The sequence below is a fragment of the Thrips palmi genome, unplaced genomic scaffold (genome assembly GCF_012932325.1).
Source record: "Thrips palmi isolate BJ-2018 unplaced genomic scaffold, TpBJ-2018v1 HiC_scaffold_3, whole genome shotgun sequence".
Taxonomy (NCBI): domain Eukaryota; kingdom Metazoa; phylum Arthropoda; class Insecta; order Thysanoptera; family Thripidae; genus Thrips; species Thrips palmi.
In genome coordinates, this window is record NW_023144630.1 from 4,335,078 (window position 1) to 4,354,732 (window position 19,655).

Sequence of the window (19,655 nt, forward strand, 5' to 3'; positions counted from 1 at the left end):
TTTTGGCTGGTTGTGTCGGCGACTCCAGCCAGCATTGGCATTCCCTGGCGGCGCTGTATTTTTCATACGTCCACTTTGGCGGTGCTGACGCGGCTGACGCGGCCGACGTGCGCGGCAACTGAACGGGCGGCGCTAATTCTTCACGGTGTGTCTTCCCTTTCCGCGCGGCGCCGCGGCGCATCTCAAAGATCCCAAACTGCGTGACAAGGAAGGGCCGCTGTTGGCTTAGGCCTGGCGGCGGTCGGTTCGCAGCGACGCAGTCCACTCCAAGTGGGTCCCCGGCGTCAACACCGCCGCCCTGCTCCTGGACGAGGCGCTGTAGTGCCGGCTTGTGAGCGACGGCGCGGCCCAGCCCGGCCCGGCCCGGGCCCATTAGCCCCGCCTCCATTTTTCACCGCGACGCCGTCCTCCCCGGAGCGGCCCGGAGCGGCCCGCCTCCGCGACTTGCTCCGGGGAGGCCTCCGGGAAGAGAGAACCAATTCCCAGGCGCTCCCGATGCGCAGCCAAATTAATGGCAGACTGGAGCAGTGTTGCCGCCGGTTGCCACACGATGCGCCGTTAGGGTTGCCAACCTCAGCCTGCTTCCCAGGCAATATCCTGGCTTTGCTCTCGAGAAGTTGCCCGGTAGGCAGACTGAGTTGGCAGCGCGTGGCAGCACTGCTGGGGATGTACACCGTGTGGGTGACGCTGTTCTGCTTGTCCTCCTCGTCGGCTTCCTCCGACCGCTCCGCGCGCCCCGCCGACCCCGCCGGCCCCGCCCACTCGGCCTGCAATGCTTGCAGCAATTGTCCCAAATTGGGTTTCTCGGCGCGCTCGGCGCTGTCCGAGGGCGCGTCGCGGGGTGCGGGCAGGGCGTGGGCCGTGGCGTGGGCTGCCGGCAGACGGGCACATGTACTCCGGCCACTCCGGCATGCAGTCGTTGACGGAAGGGTGCTGCCACGGCGCCACGGCCAGTCTTGCCCGGCTTGCCGGCCAACAGTGGGCCAGAAGACCGGCGCAGGCGGCCAAAACTCTAGACGCGTTTTCAGCTCCAGAGTCGCTAAGCAGGACTCGAACCGAACGTGTTACCCCACCAATGGACTCCTCGTTCGGAGAGCAATCCATTGGTGGGGCCACACGTTCGGCTCGAGTCCCATTTAGCGACCCTGGAGCTCAAAACGCGTCCGGGATTTTGACCGCCTGCGCCGGTCTTCTGGCCCACTGTGCGTCTCCGGGTCTCCGGGGACGGGAGCAGGGAGCGGCACAGCCTGCCACCCCCAATGCAGAGCACGACAAAAAATAGAATAGAAAAGGAGGAAAAAGTGCAGCCGAAAAGAAATATTGAATAAAGCGACGGCGGGGGCTGCCACGTTGTTGCCTCGTGCGCAGTTGCGTCACGGTTTCGCAGTGCAGCAAAGAAAATAAATTAACGGCGGGCGCTGCCTTTTGTTGCTCGTGTGCTATCGGACTTAGGATCGCTCGGAGAGAGGCGGGCGTTGTCAGAGGCAGGACTGACGACCCGGCCTTCTGGGCAACGACACTTCGTCAAGGATCTGCGCAGCGGGGCCAGTTTACAGCGCGGCTTTTCCCTCTGCCGACCGCCAGCCGATGCACAGGAAGCCGTCATGGAGGACGCCGTCGACGTCATCGAGGCCCTCGTCGTCGGGGACGTCACGAGCCGCTGACAGGCCGGCCAGCCCGGCCAGCCCTTGTCAAGCTAGCTCTCAAACTGATTAGCATTTCCAAATTACATCGTCGCAGGGAAAAAATTAGGCCGCCCGGGGACGCAGCCCTCGGCGCCGTGGCGCCCCGCCCCGCCCCGCCCGCCAACGCCCCGATTACATCGTCTCTAAAAGAAAACGCGTCGGCCCGACAAAAACGAAGTCCGACTTGGATGCAACTAAGTTGTACCAATGGATTGCTCTGCGAACGAGGAACCCATTGGCGGGGTCACACGTTCGGTTCGAGTCCTGTTCAGCGACTCTGGAGCTCAAAACGCGTCTAGAGTTTTGGCCGCCCCCGCCGGTCTTCTGGCCCACTGTGCGCCGCCCTCATCGTGTTAGTTTGTTTTGTTGCTCACGTAAATGCAAATGAGGGCGCTCTCCGGGAGCTTCCACTACGTCCCACTAGTCCGGTCCTCGGTGGCTTCGGGACGGGGCCGTGGGGGTGTCTCCGCAGCAAGGCGCAGCAAGGGGTATGCCCGCGGGTTGACCCCTAGTGTCGCCCCTGGCGTGGGGTGTGGCCACCCGGTGGGCACGAGGGGCGGTGCAGGGGGTATTCCCGAGCCAGCCGAGCCATTCAGAAGAGTCGGTTCGTCGCTCTGCCTCTGTCGCACCGATAAGGCTCTCCATAAAGGTGCGAGAGAGACAGAACGATACTGGAAAAGTTTATTTAAATTTAAACCGTGTTTTGCGAGGAGCAGACGCTTCCAGACACCCTCCTCCTTCCCCTGGCGCCCCTGGCGTTTCACGCTCGAACTTTGATGAAAGTCAGCTCGAAGTAGAAGCACGTGACCTTGGGAATTTTGTCCCCGTCCAGCATGATGCTCACTTTGAAGTAGCCCTTATCGGGGAACTGGATCATCTTCAGCCTGTCGATGTCCACCGTCACGTTCTCCATTTGGTACACTCCCTGGAAACAAACCAAGTCACAAAAAAAAAGAAATAAAATTGGCGGCAGCGGGAATCGAACCATGAACCCACCGGTTTTATCGGGCACGAGAGCGACGGGTGGAAGTCGAAGAGCGGGGTCCAGATGGCGTTCTTCATGAGCAGAAGGTTGCAGGTCTCCTCGCCGAAGCGCCAGTTTTGGAACAGCTCGCAGTTGGGGTCGTTCCTGTCGGTACACTTGTGGATCCGAGCCACCGTCTGAAACGAGGTCGGGGAGCAAGTGCGTCAAAAATGCTCGCCACATTTTTTCATATTTTTTTTAGATGAGGAACTGGATGTGGCGCGCTCGGCCTGGTGTCTTACCCTCGTTAACTTCTTGTACGTCTCCGTGATGATGAAGGTCCCTCTGCCCACCTGCGTCCTGCCGTACGGGACCACTTCCGAGAAGTTGAACTTGTTGAGGGGGTCCGGCAACTCCGGGCAGTTGCCGTACCGCTCCATGCGGATCATGGTCTTGTACTTGACCTGGGCCGCGTCACTTCGCTAAAACGGGGCCAAAGAAGGGGACACAAAATGAATGTTCCTGTGTCGTTTTCAGGGAGGTCTGTTACTGTTAGACGGTGCGAACGCTCACGTGATGCGCGAAGAACATAATCCCCAGAGAGCGAGGACGATGGCGGCGACGAGGCGCGGGGAAGGGGTGGGGTGCGGGGGGCGGAGGCGAAGAAGCCCTGCGGGGAGTCGAACCCGTGGAACCCCGGACGGCGGCATGGCCACCCTGGGCATGGCCGACGATGAGCAGAGGCAGACTGGGCCCAATCTCGCCACGCCAGGCCCCACGGCAGCAACGCCAGGCAACAACAGAAACGGCAACTTTTTGTTTCAATGTCCAATAACGAGAGAGAGTCGAAGGTCCCTCCGGTGTCGCGCCAGCGACTGGTTCTGTCTCTCTCGCACTCATAGGGCGACACATGAGGGTGCGAGAGAGACAGAGCGACGAAAACGACTCTCGGAATCAGTGTGCAGCCGGACAGCCGGATGGGCCGGGAGACAGCGGCGTGTCTTTCGGCCTTTCGGCCTGCAGGCTGCCTGTCTCTCTCGCACCCACACGGCGCGCCCCGTGAGAGCGAGGGGGACGGCGCGACGAAGGCAGTGTCCCGAACGAGAACGAGTCGGCAGGGATCGCGTCGCAGTGAGTGACGGCTTGTCACTGATTGGCTATCCCGGCGCCATCCGCGAGCACCGGCACACCGCGAGAGAGAGGGAGAGAGGTCGACTTCCTGCGATGCCAAGATCCAGCAGTGTGGCGTGTCGTCGTATGCAGTCTAGCCTGGTCCCGAACAGTCGTTTCTGCTCCGATATGCAAGCGAGGATGCCTCCCGGCCGCCTGAAAGGTAGGCAAAACGCCGCTCATGGGCACATCGCCCCTGAGGCCCCTAGGTGTGCTTCGCCTTGCTTCGCCACCACCCCTTCCTCTACCTCCCTCTGGCCAAAAGCCAGAAACCATTCTTACTTTCAACCAGTAGATCGATAAGGTAGCAGTAAAATTTAAAAAAAAAAATTAAATGAGACAATGCTGAAAGTACTTAAATATCACAATTTAATCACACTTGATTAAAATTACAAAAACAATTTTTAAAAAAAAGGTTATTTACAGTTCAAAATTTAAAGCACCCTCTATTTCAAAGCTTTCCTCCATTTTGACATTTTTAGGTGGAGGGAACACCTGGCCATCGTCATCCATAATTTCAATGATATCGGGAGAAGGTGCTTTTGAAGGCCTGGCCTGGGACTGAGGAGGTCCGCTCACTCGCACAGGCTGATTATGGGATCTGTTGACCAGTATAGAAGGTGTATGTCTAACTGAAGCAGCAGGCGACTCTTTGCCTTTGTTTGAGGGGGTGCTCAAAGGGGAATTACTTGTCGAGCTGGACCCAACTACAATCCGTGCAGGAGATGGACTAGACATTCGCGGAGTTGGTGTAAATGAAAGAACACCCTTGGGTGTGGAGATTTGCTGACTAGTCAACACACGGTTTGCTGCAGGACGTGGAGCCATGGTGAGTACTGAACGATTCATTGGGGCGTTTGCAGTGTTTACAGTGTTTAAGGTGTTTATGGTGTTAATAGTGTTTACAGGTCTTGGGGAATAAGAAGCAGCGGAATAAGTAGCTGCAGGATAAGCAGCTCCAGATTTTAGGGTTGTCATTGAATTTGTAAGCATGTTTGGTTTAGGTAGACTTTGGGCAGGAACTGATCTGACAGGACCGGCTGATAGAACTGAAGAGTTAACGGGAAGGGACATTGCACCAATAGGACGGTCAGAAGTGACAGCCACTAGATTACTTGAAAAGACAGAAGATTGATTCGAAGGGACAAGAATGGATCTACCAGCAGATTGATTGAGTGACCTATTGGCATAAGTGTTGATTGGAGTGCCAGATGTAAAACTTGACTGATAATTTGACGACACAACAACAGAGCCTTGTTGAATGTTTTCAAAGCTTGATAAAGTTGTAGCTGGTCTGCGCACCACTATGATTTTGTTTGCATTCACAGGCATGTCTTCAGAATTTTCCTTATGAAGAGGAAGCGTAAGTTGATTTGCACTGCCAAACAGGTTTGGATTGGCATCTGATGAAGACATTGCACTAACGCTGGGTCCACTTCTTCTTGCTCGTTTTGCTTCCATATCAGTGAGGAGTTTGGCTCTTTCTTCACGGGTGCCCTCAAATTTGCTAGGTCCATCAAAGTACTTGACGGTCAGATAAGAATCATCGAGGAGTCCCTCATTTCTCCTCTTTGTCATGTAAGCTCGATTAAGATTTATACATCTGTTGAAGCGGTCAAATGACTGAGTAGTCTCAGCATACCTCTCATTGACAAACTCTGAAATATAAACATTTGGAGAAAATAAAAGAGACAAGTAGCAAACAATGTCAATGTTTCACCTTGCAATTGAAAACATACCAATAACAGCTGACATTAGGCGACGATCCATTTTTTCAGCAGGGGTCTCTATGTATTTCTCAACCCCCAGGAGATGTGTTAATAAGTTCTTCACTAATGTTTGCTGAGGGGGCTTCTTAGAAGAATCTACTTGAAGCACAATCCTCTCAAAAACTTTAGTATTGATCCAGACACCAGAGCCCAGAATCACCTCCATCTGATAAATAAAATAAAAGGTTTAAACACACTTGTAAAACAGTCATTTTCAGCTATCAATCAAAATTAGATGAGAGCAGGATATGTACCTTTCCTTCACACTTCACCAGCCAAGGCTCAGGCTCTCCCTTATCAATGTTATGACCGGCAGCTATAATATTTGCAATGGTTGACCGATGGAACTGCTGGAAGTATTGAGCAAGTGACACAACAGTGCTTATAAATCCTTCCGGAACTGGAAGTAGATCAAAGAGAGAAATACAGTTGAATTACAGAGAACCACTTTAAGCAAACATTTCAATCAAGGCACTTTGTGGGATAATCTTACTTGTCGGGAAAGGAGGGAGAGTTCCACTACAACAACTCGGACAACCATGAGAGCATCCTGACGAAGGCTTCAGACTAATAGTGGGCTGTTGTTCTTCTGCGTTCAAGTAGCGGTTTCTGAAAACTTTGCGTTCTTTTTTCTGATCATCTGTCTCTTCATTAAATAGTTTACTTCTTTTCGCAAGAACGCTACAAGTTGAAGGCTTAGTGCCATGCATCAGTACTTCACCATCCTTAGTAACCAAAAGAGACTGTAGAAATTTCTTCGAAGCTGCAAAAAATAAACATAAATTGATACAAAAGCCTGGAATGGACAGGTTAGAAATAACAAGAACAGTCACATCGACGATAACAGAATGCAACTTGATAAAGCACGGTGAGTAAAAAAAGTACAAAACAAAGAGAAATGCGTGGTGCACAACGAAAAGCTGTGGTTAAGACAACTCACCAGATAGTCTTAAGATTTTCGCCTCGTAAGGCTTTTCCGCAATCAAAACAGTGCGGAGTGCGCCTTCGCACGGCGGTGTTTCTTTGCCATTTTCACCGAACGTTTTCACCAACGACTCCTCGGGAATGGTGTTCGTTTGCTTCGTCTTCGTCCATAGGACCAGGGCGTAGTTTCTGCTCATTTTCCAGCAATATTTTGCAGCAGTCGGCTAAAACATGAGGTCCACGATCAAATCTGCCAGGTTCAAATTTCGTCACGGGCGAGAAACAAAACAACAACAAAGCAGCGAGGCTAGCAACAGCCAGGATGAGAACGTCGACGGTCAGAAATAGGGTGGAGGGGGAATGACATCGTGAGGCGCGATTGCGGGGTAAGTTTGAAGCAATTATGAATACTTTTCGCGATGCAAAGGCCCCGGCCGAGGCGCGTGTCATTCTGCCTGACACTGTTTTTTTTTTTTTTTCGAAAACAACTTGGACTTTGCAGTTGGCCGCGCGCCTGGCGGGTAGGCCACCCAACTGACGCAACTCTCTTATTTTCTGTGTGTGATGTCAGGGTTTTTTTTTTTCAGGCTTGGTGACTTCCGAGGGCCGTAGTAAGCGCGGCCTTCGAGCGCTATCGCGACACGTTGTCCGAGTCCTATCACAATCGATCCCCTACGTGATAGCGCTCAGCTTCTTCATTCACAGTGCCTCATCCAACCTAAACTACGTTTTTCCCGACCCATCTTGGCTTACCCTAACCTAACCTTACCTAACCCCCGACTTTTGTTCATCGGGGCACTCCACTCCAGGCATTAGTCATGAGACAGGAAACGGCATGTCTGAAAGGGCAAGGCCGGCAAGGCTGCCTCCTCGATCAAGTGCATCGCAGTGGCGGGGCGATTAGATAAGGCGGGCCGGGTTCTAGCAGCGGGCCTGCTTCGCGAGGATGACGGCCAGCACGGCGTGCAACGGCCACTTTTCGACCGGCCTAGTACGCACATATCGAATTAAAACAGCGAACACCTTCAGAAATAGAAGATGGCTCTCTTCGTGGTCGAGTGGCTGGGAAAGTACAGCACCCGGCAGGCGCTCGGATCCAAGGGGATGCGATGAGGGCGTCGCACAGTGGGCCCCGGACGCGTTTAGAGCTCCAGAGTCGCCAAATGGGACTCGAACCGAACGTGTGACCCCACCAATGGATTGCTCTCCGAACGAGGAATCCATTGGTGGGGTCACACGGCCGGTTCGAGTCCCGTTTACTGACTCTGGAGCTCAAAACGCGTCTAGAGTTTTGGCCGCCTCCACCGGTCTTCTGGCCCACTGCGCGGCGTCCTCCAGTCTTCCAGCGCGTTGACGTTTCCCCGGGCGGGGCGTGGCAGTGGTGCCGGCCGCGCTTGGCTCGGGCCCCACTTGACGCTTCGCGCCATTGCTCCACGGCTCCGCACTCCGCGACTCCGCGGCAATGCTCCGCGCTCCGCGTGGTGGACCGGCCGGACAGTCCTCTGCCAGTCGCCGCCGGGCGCACACACTGTGCCACACAGTGTGCCACACACCACTCAGCCGCGAGCTTCCGCCACCAGCGGCTTTCCGCGCGGCGACTCGACTTTCCGCGCGGCGGCTTCCAGTGTACCGGCGGCTTGCGGTGCGCGGCCGACCGGCATGATCGCGTCGCCAGAGAACGCGGTGAACACCAAGACGGACTCCCGCCGGAGTGGCACCGGACTGACACCAGTGGCGGGCCCCTGTCCGCCCACAGCATAAATTCGGGAAAAGGACGCAAGGTACTTGATTTGGCAGTGCTGTGGTAGTGTGCGTGCGTGCGCGTGTTCGAGGGATGGAGCGAGGGGGTGGGGGACTTGCGTGCACACCCTCTGATTGATTGGTTGCACCACGGTTGCCCAACAAAGAAGTGCCTTCCTCGGAAAGACAGTCGAACGACAACAGTGTACGCGAAAGCGACGGCGCCGCGGTTCCCTGTACGTGCCGCGTGACGACCTGTCAGCAGCGGTTCAGTAGAATCGTGCGTCGCCCTGTCTCTCTCGCACGCCCACGGGTCCCAACGGGTCCCCGTGAGTGCGACAGAGACAGAGCGACGGAATGTGTCGTCGCGACTGGCGGCCCGCCGCCAAAGCCCTTCGGTTCAGGGGATTCACTTATCTGGCCGGCGGTTCGGGCGTTTCGCGTTCGCCGGTCGTCTATCTGCTCCAAAATGAACCTCGCGTCATCGGTAGGAGTGGCAATGGGGAAACAGCGGGAAAGGGCGAAACCGAGACTTAGAGAGATGGTGTGAGGATCGAGATGCCGCTACTTCTCGGAGCGGCTGGCCCGGACAGCGCGACGGCGTCGACGCCCAAACGTTTATGACCGCCGGGCAGAATTTTGTTTTATTTTTGGATTTTTGAGCGGGCCCCACCTTTGTCCACCTGACGAGTACAGTAGTCGTTTTCCCGCGGCGGCCTGCCGGCACGCCCGCCAGCTCTAAGTGCTGCCGGCGTCCTTGACCCCCCCCCCTTCCGCCTGGACCACGTCAGTGACTATCACTAACTACTTACTCTACTCACCAATCGGCATCGTCCCGCCAAAATGTTCCTTCCGCCGCCATGACACACTGTCAGCTGCTCGTCCGCTGCGCGCACGCGTTGTTGTGCAACACGCGGTTCTAGCCGCACAGTGGGCCAGAAGACCGGTCATCATCTAGAGTTTTTCTGACCGCCTCCGCCGGTCTTCTGGCCCACTGTGCCACCGCGTCACGGCGCGGTCACGGCGCGGTCACACGGGCGAGGGTGTTGTGTCTGTCGCAGACTGGTCGCAGAGGACCTGGGCGAGATTGATTCGATAAACCGGGTCATTGGACGTCCGCGATAGAGATGACGCATTGGAGCATCCGGAGCACTTTCTTGTCCCGAACGCCATACAAAGAAAAGTGATTTAAAATTAAGATTCTGTTTGTTTGCTTTGGAGAACTGCGGCCCGATCCTTTCCTCCCAGTGTGTGTGCCGTCATAGATATAATTTGCCGCTCTTCCCATAATGTGGTCGTTGTTCCTGCGTCGCTGGCCGTATCTTTTATCTTGGAACCACGCCGCCGAGGTGCGGACTGCGGACAGTGCGCCATGACTCTAGTGCGCCAGACGCGCTTCGGGGCGATTCAGGCATTCAGTGATTCAGGGGGAAGGGTCAGCGGCGTGCACGTGCGCGCACGTGTGTGCGGTGGAGCGAAGCAAGCGAAGACCGGTGGAGGCGGCCAAAATCCCGGACGCGTTTTGAGCTCCAGAGTCGCTAAATGGGACTCGAACCGAACGTGTGACCCCACCAATGGATTGCTCTCCGAACGAGGAATCCATTGGTGGGGTCACACGTTCGGTTCGAGTCCCATTTAGCGACTCTGGAGCTCAAAACGCGTCTAGAGTTTCGGCCGCCTGCACCGGTCTTCTGGCCCACTGCGCGAGTGCGAGAGAGACGGAGCGAGGAGTGACGCGGCGCCGCGACAAGCAGCCGATCCGCGTTCGGAGCTTTCCGCGGCACTGTACGCTTCGACGAGTGTGCGATCGTCAATTGGCCGAGTTGACGACGCGAGTTCGTGCTGCCGGCAGCATATGGCAGAGCAGGCTGTCTCTCTCGCACTCATGGCGCGTGCCGCAAGGGTGCGAGAGAGACGGCCTGTGGCGGATGGTCCGCGCGGCACGCAAGACCAAAGCACGCTGCGTACACTGCTAGGGGGCGTGGCCGCGGCGGAGGCAGCGCGACCGTGGCCTCGCACAATGACTCCACTCGCGAGCCTCAAAGTGAGGGGACTCAACCGAGGCGCAAAAATAAAAAGTTTCAAAGACATTGCGAAGAGAATGAAATTTATTTTTTTCGACCCAGCGTCCATTCTGCTTGGCTTCGCCGCACGGAGGCCTCCCCTTTCCACTGCCTCGGTCGTTGAGACGTTGCAGTGAAGTGCAGTCCGCGTCACGTAATATTATGCGCGGCGCACTCGGTCGGTGTGTCGTCTTGCTCCAGCCTGTTGCGCCAACGCCGGCCCCACCAATGGACTGCTGTCCGAACGAGGAATCCATTGGTGGGGTCACACGCTCGGTTCGAGTCCTGTTCAGCGACTCTGGAGCTCAAAACGCGTCTGGAGTTTCGGCCGCCTCCACCGGCCCGCTGTGATGCGCGAAAATTGGCGCGCGGTGCGTGGAGTGGATCACGAGTCCAAATCAAGGCGGCGTGCGATGGTTCGGATCAGCCGCGTAATCCCTGCAGATAGCCGGGCCGCCGGTGTGCCGGTGTCATACAGTGTCCCACGGCCACCGCGACACTGTAACGCGACGGACTCGTGCGGCTTGTGCGTGCCACGCGCCGCCTGCGGTACACGCGAGGTCGCGCACTTCACCGTCTCTGTCTCCCTCGCACTCTCGCGCGGTACCGCGGTACCGCGAGAGTGCGAGGGAGACAGAGCACTGTGAGCCGGATTCATGGCGCTCATCCGGTGAATGGTTATGGCCCGGCTCGGCCTGCAGAGTCGTTTTCGTCGCCCCGTCTCCCTCGCACCCACACGGGGCGCCCCACGAGTGCGAGAGAGACGGAGGCTTGGCTCCGAACTGGCTTGGGGCGTTACTGCAGGACCTGCAGCTTCCCACACACTGTCAGCGTCATCCTTATGAAGGGCCCCCTTATGGGAGGCGCTGGGATTTGAGTCGGCTCCGCTAAAAAAAAACAACTTTCGACCGCACTTTTGACAACGCTTCGACAGCGCTTCGAACCTCCCTCCAGCACCGTGGACTCGAGATTCAAGAATGCAAAATTGAATTCTTCTCCTCCCGTAATCGACTTTGCATCCTGTGCCATCTTGGCCGCTGGCACGGTCCGTGAATCTGAAACGAAACTGCGCGCCCATGCCAGCGTTGTCGCGCACAATGGCGGCACTGCTAAAACAGCTGGGATGAAAATGGCGTCATTCGGTGGATTCTAAAATTCCCCGGGGCTGCGGAGGGAGTGGCGCGGAAAGCGTGTCTCATCGCTGATTTACGGGGCGTCCTCTAGGAAGGGCTCAGTGGAGGCGGCTCAGGCTCACAGTGGGCCAGAAGACTGGTGGAGGCGGCCAAAACTCCGGACGCGTTTTGAGCTCCAGAGTCGCTCAATGGGACTCGAACCGAGCGTGTGACCCCACCAATGGATTCCTCGTTCGGAGAGCAATCCATTGGTGGGGTCACACGATCGGATTGAGTCCTGTTCAGCGACTCTGGAGCTCAAAACGCGTCTCGAGTTTTGTCCGCCTCCACCGGTCTTCTGGCCCACTGTGCGGCTGGGCGGCTGGGCTCCTGCACTGGGAGTGGCTGGGAGTGCCCGGAAGTGCCCCTGGACCAGCGCCAACGCAGCAACGCGGCCCCACACTGTTCTGCCCTGTTGCAGGCCTGCAGGCCCCTCCAAGATGCCCCCGCCGCCCGTGTTCCCGGAGGGCATGGGGCCCCCCGACGGCGGCTACGGCTGGGTCGTGGCGGCGGCGTACGCGCTCAACAACGTGAGCCCCCTGGATTCAATTGCCTTGCGAAGCCACCTGTTTTCTTTTCTCATCCATGTCTCCGGCTGCCCGTTCAGATCATCATCATACCGATTATACAAAACTTCGGACTCGTCTTCAGGGACCTGTTCTCGCAGCTGGACATCGGCGGGACGGACACCGCCATCATCATGAATCTAAACAACGCGTTCGGCTTGGCTCTGGGTGAGTGGCGGACCAATGAAAGCGCATCGGCTGGCCTAACCTCACCTAACCTCAGGCCGTCTTCCCGGCAGGCCTCTTTAATGGCCCCATCTTACGCAGGTTCAGCTACCGCAAGGTGGCCCTGTGCGGCTCCCTGCTCGTGTTCGTCGGCGTGGTGCTCACGTCCTTCGCGCGCTCCTTCGCCGAGTTCATCATCGCCTACGGCATCATCATGTGTGAGTGCCGCGCTGCCTACCTTACGGCGCACCCGTTTTTCGGCCAAAGCAGTGAATGAGTGTTACAGCCGCTGGATACAACCTGACCATGGCGTCGTTCGCGTACGCCATCAACATGTACTTCACGACGCGCCGCAGCATGGCCATGGGCTTCGCCATGACGGTGACGGGGCTGGGCCCCGTGTTCATGCCGCTACTCATCAGCCTCGCCATGAAGGAGTACGGCGCGCGCGCCACGGCGCTGCTGCTGGGCGCGCTGTCGCTGCACTCGGCCGTCGGCGCCCTGCTGCTGCACCCCGTGCGCTGGCACCTCGTCAAGACCGGTGAGCCTCGGCGTCGCACAGTGGGCTGGTTGAGGCGGCCTAAACTCTAGACGCGTTTTGAGCTCCAGCGTCGCTAAACGTGACTCAAACCGAACGTGTGACCCCACCAATGGATTCCTCGTTCGGAGAGTGAGTGGGGTCACACGTTCGATTCGAGTCCCACCAGCGTCCCGGGTAGCGCCACTGACTCACTGTTGGGTTTACAGCGGACAAGGACGACGAGAAGAAGACCAAGAGCCAGGAGCTGGTGGACATGGCGCCCACCGTGGCGCTCGAGCCGCTGGAGGAGAACTCGGAGGGCGAGGCGGCGGAGCAGAAGGGGATGAACGGGCAGGCCAACGCCGGCAAGGTCGCGCCCAAGGCCAAGCAGGAGGACGAGGACGGCGACGAGGACGCCGACACCAGGGCGCCCATGCTGGGGCACCGGCGGCACTCGGTCGCGAGCCACAGGTCAGGTGAGCGCCGTGGAGGTAGGCAGCCCACCGGGCGGCGGAGGCAGGGCGCGCGCGGCGCAAGCCAGTGACACCGTTGACACGCACGCGTCGGTCTTGTTGGCGCAGGGGTGGCGGTCCTGTCCCGCACCACCAGCACGGAGCCGGGCAACGGGCCCAACGGGCCGTCCCTCTGGGCGTCCATGGCTTCCATCCACAGCGACGCGCTCAGCGGCAGCGTCATGGCGCTCAACGTGGAGCCTCTGGAGGACCAGCGGGACCAGCACAAGCTCAACAAGTAAGCCACAGGCACAAAAAAAAAAAAGGTTTCTGCCGGTATTCGAACCCACGTCACACGGCAATCCTTATCTCCAGCGGCCACAAGGCGGAGGCGCGCAACGGCAGCACCAAGGCCGTGGACAAGGATGACGTCACCAAGGCCAAGGCCGCGGCGCCGGCGTGGCGGCGGTGGCTGCGGGCCGTGGCCGAGTTCTTCGACCTGGACCTGCTGCGCGACCCCGTGTACGTCAACATCATGCTGGGGCTGTCCTTCGCCGTGTTCGCCGAGATCAACTTCTCCCTGCTGACGCCCTTCATCCTGGGCGACCGCCACTTCGACACGCAGGAGATCGCCACCCTGGTGTCCATGATCGCCGTGGCCGACATCATCTTCCGCTTCCTGGCGCCCTTCATCAAGAAGCTGTTCAAGCAGCCCGTCAGGGTCATGTACATGATCGGGCTCTCGCTGCTCATCGCCACGAGGACGGGTGAGTGAGCAGCACCTTGGTATAACTTTCCCACACCGAGCGGGTCGCCGATATCCCCGGTTTGTCCGGCTTGTCCGCAGTGCTCATCTTCTGCTACTCGTACGAGTCGCTGATCGGCGTGATGGTGGCGCTAGGCGTGGCCAAGGGGCTGCGCACCGTGTACTGGGTGCTCGTCATCCCGGACTACGTGCCCATCGAGCGCCTGCCCTCCGCCAACGGGCTGCAGTCCGTCACCAACGGCCTCATCTTCATGGCCCTGGGGCCCTTCGTCGGTGAGCGCGGCGCCGGGCGCACAGTGGGCCAGAAGACCGGTGGAGGCGGCCAAAACTCTCGACGCGTTTTCAGCTCCAGAGTCGCTAAATGGGAGTCGAACCAAACGTGTGACCCCACCAATGGATTGCTCTCGTCTTGTTTAGCGACTCTGGAGCTCAAAACGCGTCGAGAGTTTTGGCCGCCTCCACCGGTCTTCTGGCTCACTGTGGAACGCCAACCCAGCCTGACCTACCCTAGGCTAACCTGCCCTCCTGCACAGGTGTGATCCGCGACAAGCTCGGCGACTACAACTACGTCATCATGGCCATCAACTCGCTGACGGCGCTCACCATCTGCATGTGGAGCACCGAGATCGGCGTGACGGCCATGCGGCGCCGGCGGCGCGCCCTGCAGGACGACGTGGACGTGGAGAAGAAGGCCGTCAAGTCGTAGCGCCCAGCACCTTCGCCCGATGAAGGGCAGTGTGCTGGACGCACGCGGAGAGAGGCGCCCCGGGCCGCGCCGCCACGCCGCCACGCCGGGCAAGGCTCTCTGTTTGAAAGCAGGACATGACGCACTTGGGAAGAGAATCAGTTTTCGGCCGGAGTTCAGAACGGATCCCCGAGAACCAAAAAATTAGTCACGTCAAGTAAATGACGTGAAAATGACACCCTTTCTGCTGAAATTTGTCATGTTCTTGGGGATGTGAAGTATTTCTTCGCTGTTGACGAGTTCGTTCCAAAAGGTGCTTATTTTTTATTCGCCAAAAGCCAGTAATGCGACTGTGATTACGCTGTGAGGGCTGGCAGTTCGCCAAATTTAGGTGACTTTCCTTGCCTTCATCCAGTGCTCAGTAACCAAAAAAGAGAAATTTACTACTTACTTTTAACTCAAAAACAACAGGTAAAGTCGACGGTTGCGCAGGGTTTCAATTATGCAATGTTGTTGTTGTTTTTTTTAAAGAGAGGTATGGTCAATATTTTTTTGGTCTACCCATCATCATGTGCCACATACTCATCTATTTTTTTGACATCGAAGATGTTTGTACATATGTAAAGTATTTAATAAACGGTCGAAAAAAAATAGTCTCGCAGGTTGGTTTAACTTTCCAAGGCACACACTGTTTTAGAAAAAATAGACTTTAAATAAAAATTTTCAGATTTTATGCGGTCCGACCCACCCTATTAAAGTGACTCAATTCACTCCTTTCGGGCGTTTTTGTGTTTGGAGAGATCAGCACTTTTGTCCGAAGTCGGTGTGTTTGGCTGAACTCTAATGAGTCGCCGCAGAGACGCTGCAGAGACAAGTCCTGGCTGGGCGGCCCGGGGCGGCCTAGCCTAGACGGTGGTCTCGTAGATGACGATCTCGATGAGGCGGGCCTCCCTCGGCGCCGAGGTCCGCGGCCTCCGCGTGCCCTTCTCCCTGCGCCGGTTCAGCAGCTCCAGCTCGGCCTCGCTCTCCTTGTCGGCCTCCTTCTTGGCCTTCTCCTCCATCTCGCGGAGCACGGCGGCCAGGGCGTGCTCCCAGTCCTGCGCGTCCACGCCCGTCGGCGCCATCGGCAGCTCGTCCCTGCCGCCGCCTGCGGGAGGAGAGGAGGTGCTCAGGTTAGGTCGGGTTACATCAGCGGTTCTCAACCTTTTTCGGCTTGCCTCCCCTTAGTTTGAAAAATCGTGTTTTGGGCCGACTTTAAGCAGCCACTGCGTCTGATCCGATGCGGTATTTCCTACTCCCTCAACGGGCAATTGGTCTTTGGACCTTCCTTAAGCATGCCTTTGTTACGGAGTGTGATTATCTGCCTTAGTTTGGGAGCAGTATTGCCGCAAAGTTGATCAAAACGGTCAAAAATGCCTTTGAAAAATCGTGCTTTGGGCTGACTTTAAGCAGCTACTGCGTCTGATCCGAGGCGGTATTTCGTCCTCCCTCAACGGGCAATTGGTCTTTGGACCTTCTTTAAGCATGCCTTTGTTACGGAGTGCGATTATCCGCCTTAGTTTGGGAGCAGTATTGTCTCAAAGTTGATCAAAACGGCCTTAAATACCTTTGAAAAATGCTTTTTGACCGTTTTGATCAACTTTGCGGCAATACTGCTCCCAAACTAAGTCGGATAATCGCACTCCGTAACAAAGGCATGCAAAAGGAAAGTCCAAAGACCAATTGCCCGTTGAGGGAGTAGGAAATACCGCCTCGGATCGGACGCAGTGTCTGCTTAAAGTCGGCCCAAAACACGATTTTGCAAAGGCATTTTTGACCGTTTTGATCAACTTTGCGGCAATACTGCTCCCAAACTAAGGCGGATAATCGCACTCCGTAACAAAGGCATGCAATGGCCCACTGCATGGCTGCATGCTTACCTTGCGGGACGAGGCGCGCCAGGCTGACGGCCGCCAGCAGGCCCTTGAGGTGCACGTCGGGCACGGTGCCGAGGCGGCGCAGCGCGTCGCCCAGGGCGGGCCCGGACTCGGACAGCGCCTCCTGCAGGCGCCGCCAGGACGTGGCGTACTGCCGCCGCACCAGCTCGATGATGGTGGACGTCAAGGCCAGCCCCACCAGGATGTAGAGCGTGCAGAGCAGCGTGTACGCCGGCTGGCCTGCAAGCAACGCATCTCGCCGTCAGACCCGCCAGCACCACCGCACACCACTCCAAGAGCATCCTCACGAGGCACGAGGTCGCCGAAGCCGATGGTGGTCATGGTGATGAAGCAGAAGTAGAAGCTCTCGAAGAAGTCCCAGCCCTCCTCCCACAGGGTGAACATGGCGGCGCCGGCGGCCAGGTACAGGAACAGCAGCAGCACCGCGGCCAGCGCCAGCAGCATGTTGCGGCACATGCCCGTGCCCGTGCCCCTGGAGGCGTCGTCCAGCGCCCACCTGCGCAGGACCAAGCGGTTAGCGGGGGCGGAGAGTCCGGCGGCTTTTACCAGCGCAGCGTGTGGCTCACCAAGACCGGCACGAGCCCCAGCAGGGCAGCGCGGACACCGCGGACGCCAGCAGCACGCCCATGTCGGCGATGACGCTCAGGGTGAGCGGGATGCCGATGAGCGCGAAGGAGAGGCAGAAGACGCGGCCCCACAGCGTCACCGGGGCGATGTTGCCGTAGCCGATGGTGGTGAGCACAGTGGCGGCGAAGAACATGCCCTGCAGCAGCGTCCAGCGCGGCGGCGTGGCGGCGCCCGGGGAGGCGGTGAGGGCGGGCACCTCGACGCCGCCCCTGGACGCGTTGTGCAGCACGGCCTCGTACTCCTGGAGGTGGCGGTGCAGCAGGTCGCGCAGCTCGGCCAGGCCGTGGGGCTCCACGCCGAGGCGCTGGCTCGCGTTGCCCACCGCGGCCACCAGCTCGCGCCGCCCCTCCAGCACCGCCACCTGCAGCGCGTGGAGGCGGCCGGCCTCCGCGGGGCCCTCCAGCGCCCGGAACACCTGCGGCAAGCCGGCCAAGCGCCAAGGGGCTCAACACCATCTTCCACGCCCCAGCCCTGTGACGTCACCACCTCGTTGGAGCCGCCGGCCAGGGTTTACATATCCAAAAAACGCACCTCCCCGTGACGCAGTGACGTCACAGCCCCGAGAATAGACGGCCGGCGTGTCGGCGTGTCGTCACGGCTCGGACGAGGGGCCGCAGCCCGCCGCCCGCCCGGCCATGCACTCCACCAGTCATAACACACAAGAGCATTGGGGCATTTGCAACGCATTTAGCGATTTAGAGCCCCGCCTTTGACCGGGAGCTCGTTAAAGCGTTAAAGCGTCGCGGACTGGCGGTGGGGGAGGGGGAGCGGTCAAGGGAAGTCCCAGCCCTCTCCTCCTGCCAGGCAGTCCCAATGTCCCGGGTCGGTCCCCGGGGTAAAAAAAAACATGACTCCACGTTGATGAGGGGTTGCCTTTGGTCCCCTACAAAGAATAGGGTCAACTCTCTGAGGGTCATTGACTAATGTCCTAGTCCCTATTCATATAGATTTTTTTTTTAAAGAAAAATTTCTAATTTTTTCCCTGTCTGACAATGAGAGATGAACGACCGACACGTTGTTGCTAGTTACTGCCTCGTAAATCCGTCCGCGGCTGCCCGCTTGGCTGCCCGCTTGGTTGCCAGCTCGGCCAGTGCGGCGGCTCCATCAAAGGGATGCAGCCAGCATCAATATGCCATAACCATAACAACGCGCCCATTCCGGCAACCCTTCCTATCGGGACGCTATTTCCGAGCAGGGTCGCTCTGCCTCTCTCGCACCCCAGCGGGACGCCGCGACGCCGCGAGGGTGCGAGAGAGAAAGACGCCCCGAGATAGCCGGCTCTCGCGTCCCGAGAGGTGCCTTCCGTTTGACCCCGTTGGCCCCGCCAGCCCCCACCGCCGACACCGCGTCCCAGTTCGAGCTCGTGATGAGCCCCTGCAAACACGGACCCTCGCGGAGCTCGATCGACACCTGCGGGGACACCCCGCGAGTGCGAGAGAGACAGAGCGACGCAGCCACTGGGCCTGCCGCTAGCGCCGGGGCGCCCTGTTTACGCGGGCTGTTGAATTATTTTAGCAAAACTAGCCTCGGCGCGTGGACGTCAAACAGTCCAACAGTCGGCAGTTTGCCCCCTGACTGACGGGCCGAGAGCCGACGCCGCTGACGGCGGCCTCCTCTCTGGTGTGCTCCACCGCCTCCGCGCCGCTCCCGCCGCCTCGCTCATCGCCCTGGCCGGCCGGGCGCGCCCCGCCGGGCCCCGCCCCCTGCTTTGACTGGCTTTGACCCCACACGTCGACCGTCCACTCGACAGGGCGATGCCGACGAGGCTGACGATGCCTTGTGTACTTTGGCCCGCCTCCCCGAACGCTGCCCAACGCGCCGCAGCTTTGCAATGCTTCGCGCTCCGCGCTTCGCACAGCGAGAGAACAGCCAAAAAGAATGTAAGCAGGTGTTGCGGCGGACCACGCGAGTACGCCCACTGCTCCGAAAACTCTTTGGAGGGACGGAAAGTATTCTGAATTCTGCCCGCCTTGCCCAAAGTTGGATCGGGACCGATAAAAATTGGAGGAAGGATCTTCTCTCGGCAGGCTCGCTATCACCACACGTAGATGGTGAGCTGAAAGGTTCCTTATGGCTTCAGTGTAGTCACGTAAGTTGGTGGAAAATCCCACGATGCTCCAGTGTCCAAAGGGTCGCCAAGCGAAGGCAAGCGGGTATTTGCCTGGGAAAGATGAGGTTGGCAACCCTTTCGGCACCGAACCATCGCCGGAAGTTGTCGCCTTCGCGAGGCAGCCCGTGCATTGACATTCTGAAGAGAAGCTTGGTTCTGCGCTCCGCTTCCAGTGAAGTGACTGGAGTGACTCACCAGGCCGCCGACTGCAGTGTACACCCCCAGGGCCACCAGCAGCCCCGCGTGGCTGAGAACGCCGCGGACGCGCGCCCACCGGCTCCGGGAAGGCGTGGCCGACATGGATCGTCCGTCCGGGCGGTGCGGGCGGTGCGGGCAGTCC

At 58.2% G+C, this 19,655-nt stretch overlaps 4 protein-coding genes across 4 annotated transcripts; 1 reads left to right on the top strand and 3 right to left on the bottom strand.

Annotated features, from left to right (window-relative positions):
- Positions 1-2,362: 2,362 nt before the first annotated feature.
- On the bottom strand, positions 2,363-3,412 carry LOC117647944. Its single transcript, XM_034389946.1, has 4 exons — positions 3,223-3,412; positions 2,952-3,131; positions 2,682-2,846; positions 2,363-2,610 (listed from the first exon to the last, which is right to left on the bottom strand). Exons 1-4 carry the CDS (start codon positions 3,238-3,240, stop codon positions 2,446-2,448), a joined length of 528 nt encoding a protein of 175 aa, XP_034245837.1. The 5' UTR covers positions 3,241-3,412; the 3' UTR covers positions 2,363-2,445.
- Positions 3,413-4,165: 753 nt separating this feature from the next.
- On the bottom strand, positions 4,166-6,814 carry LOC117647942. The gene is made up of 5 exons (XM_034389944.1): positions 6,529-6,814; positions 6,082-6,351; positions 5,843-5,988; positions 5,559-5,754; positions 4,166-5,477 (listed from the first exon to the last, which is right to left on the bottom strand). The coding sequence occupies exons 1-5, from the start codon at positions 6,707-6,709 to the stop codon at positions 4,240-4,242; spliced, it is 2,031 nt and encodes a 676-aa protein (XP_034245835.1). The 5' UTR covers positions 6,710-6,814; the 3' UTR covers positions 4,166-4,239.
- Positions 6,815-8,003: 1,189 nt separating this feature from the next.
- Positions 8,004-15,294, top strand: LOC117647943. Its single transcript, XM_034389945.1, has 10 exons — positions 8,004-8,293; positions 11,909-12,017; positions 12,095-12,221; positions 12,293-12,436; positions 12,505-12,759; positions 12,966-13,214; positions 13,320-13,488; positions 13,566-13,957; positions 14,038-14,229; positions 14,490-15,294. The coding sequence occupies exons 2-10, from the start codon at positions 11,928-11,930 to the stop codon at positions 14,660-14,662; spliced, it is 1,791 nt and encodes a 596-aa protein (XP_034245836.1). The 5' UTR covers positions 8,004-8,293; positions 11,909-11,927; the 3' UTR covers positions 14,663-15,294.
- On the bottom strand, positions 15,209-19,615 carry LOC117648436 (potassium channel subfamily K member 15-like). The gene is made up of 5 exons (XM_034390940.1): positions 19,511-19,615; positions 17,145-17,620; positions 16,866-17,074; positions 16,561-16,797; positions 15,209-15,788 (listed from the first exon to the last, which is right to left on the bottom strand). The coding sequence occupies exons 1-5, from the start codon at positions 19,613-19,615 to the stop codon at positions 15,547-15,549; spliced, it is 1,269 nt and encodes a 422-aa protein (XP_034246831.1). The 3' UTR covers positions 15,209-15,546.
- Between the last annotated feature and the right edge of the window lie 40 nt (positions 19,616-19,655).

Excerpts from the sequence above, each read along its gene's own strand:
- LOC117647944 (XM_034389946.1), bottom strand. Across the intron at positions 2,847-2,951 it reads CGTACAAGAAGTTAACGAGG|ACGGTGGCTCGGATCCACAA; the intron begins GTAAGACACCAG and ends ACCTCGTTTCAG. Across the intron at positions 2,611-2,681 it reads TCTCGTGCCCGATAAAACCG|GGAGTGTACCAAATGGAGAA; the intron begins GTGGGTTCATGG and ends GTTTGTTTCCAG.
- LOC117647942 (XM_034389944.1), bottom strand. The coding sequence starts at position 6,709 with ATGAGCAGAAACTACGCCCTGGTCCTATGGACGAAGACGAAGCAAACG. Across the intron at positions 6,352-6,528 it reads GAAAATCTTAAGACTATCTG|CTTCGAAGAAATTTCTACAG; the intron begins GTGAGTTGTCTT and ends TATTTTTTGCAG. Across the intron at positions 5,755-5,842 it reads TGGTGAAGTGTGAAGGAAAG|ATGGAGGTGATTCTGGGCTC; the intron begins GTACATATCCTG and ends TTTATTTATCAG.
- LOC117647943 (XM_034389945.1), top strand. The coding sequence starts at position 11,928 with ATGCCCCCGCCGCCCGTGTTCCCGGAGGGCATGGGGCCCCCCGACGGC. Across the intron at positions 12,437-12,504 it reads CGCCTACGGCATCATCATGT|CCGCTGGATACAACCTGACC; the intron begins GTGAGTGCCGCG and ends TGAGTGTTACAG. Across the intron at positions 13,489-13,565 it reads GACCAGCACAAGCTCAACAA|CGGCCACAAGGCGGAGGCGC; the intron begins GTAAGCCACAGG and ends CCTTATCTCCAG.
- LOC117648436 (XM_034390940.1), bottom strand. The coding sequence starts at position 19,615 with ATGTCGGCCACGCCTTCCCGGAGCCGGTGGGCGCGCGTCCGCGGCGTT. Across the intron at positions 17,621-19,510 it reads ACACTGCAGTCGGCGGCCTG|GTGTTCCGGGCGCTGGAGGG; the intron begins GTGAGTCACTCC and ends GGCTTGCCGCAG. Across the intron at positions 15,789-16,560 it reads GGCGCGCCTCGTCCCGCAAG|GCGGCGGCAGGGACGAGCTG; the intron begins GTAAGCATGCAG and ends CTCCTCCCGCAG.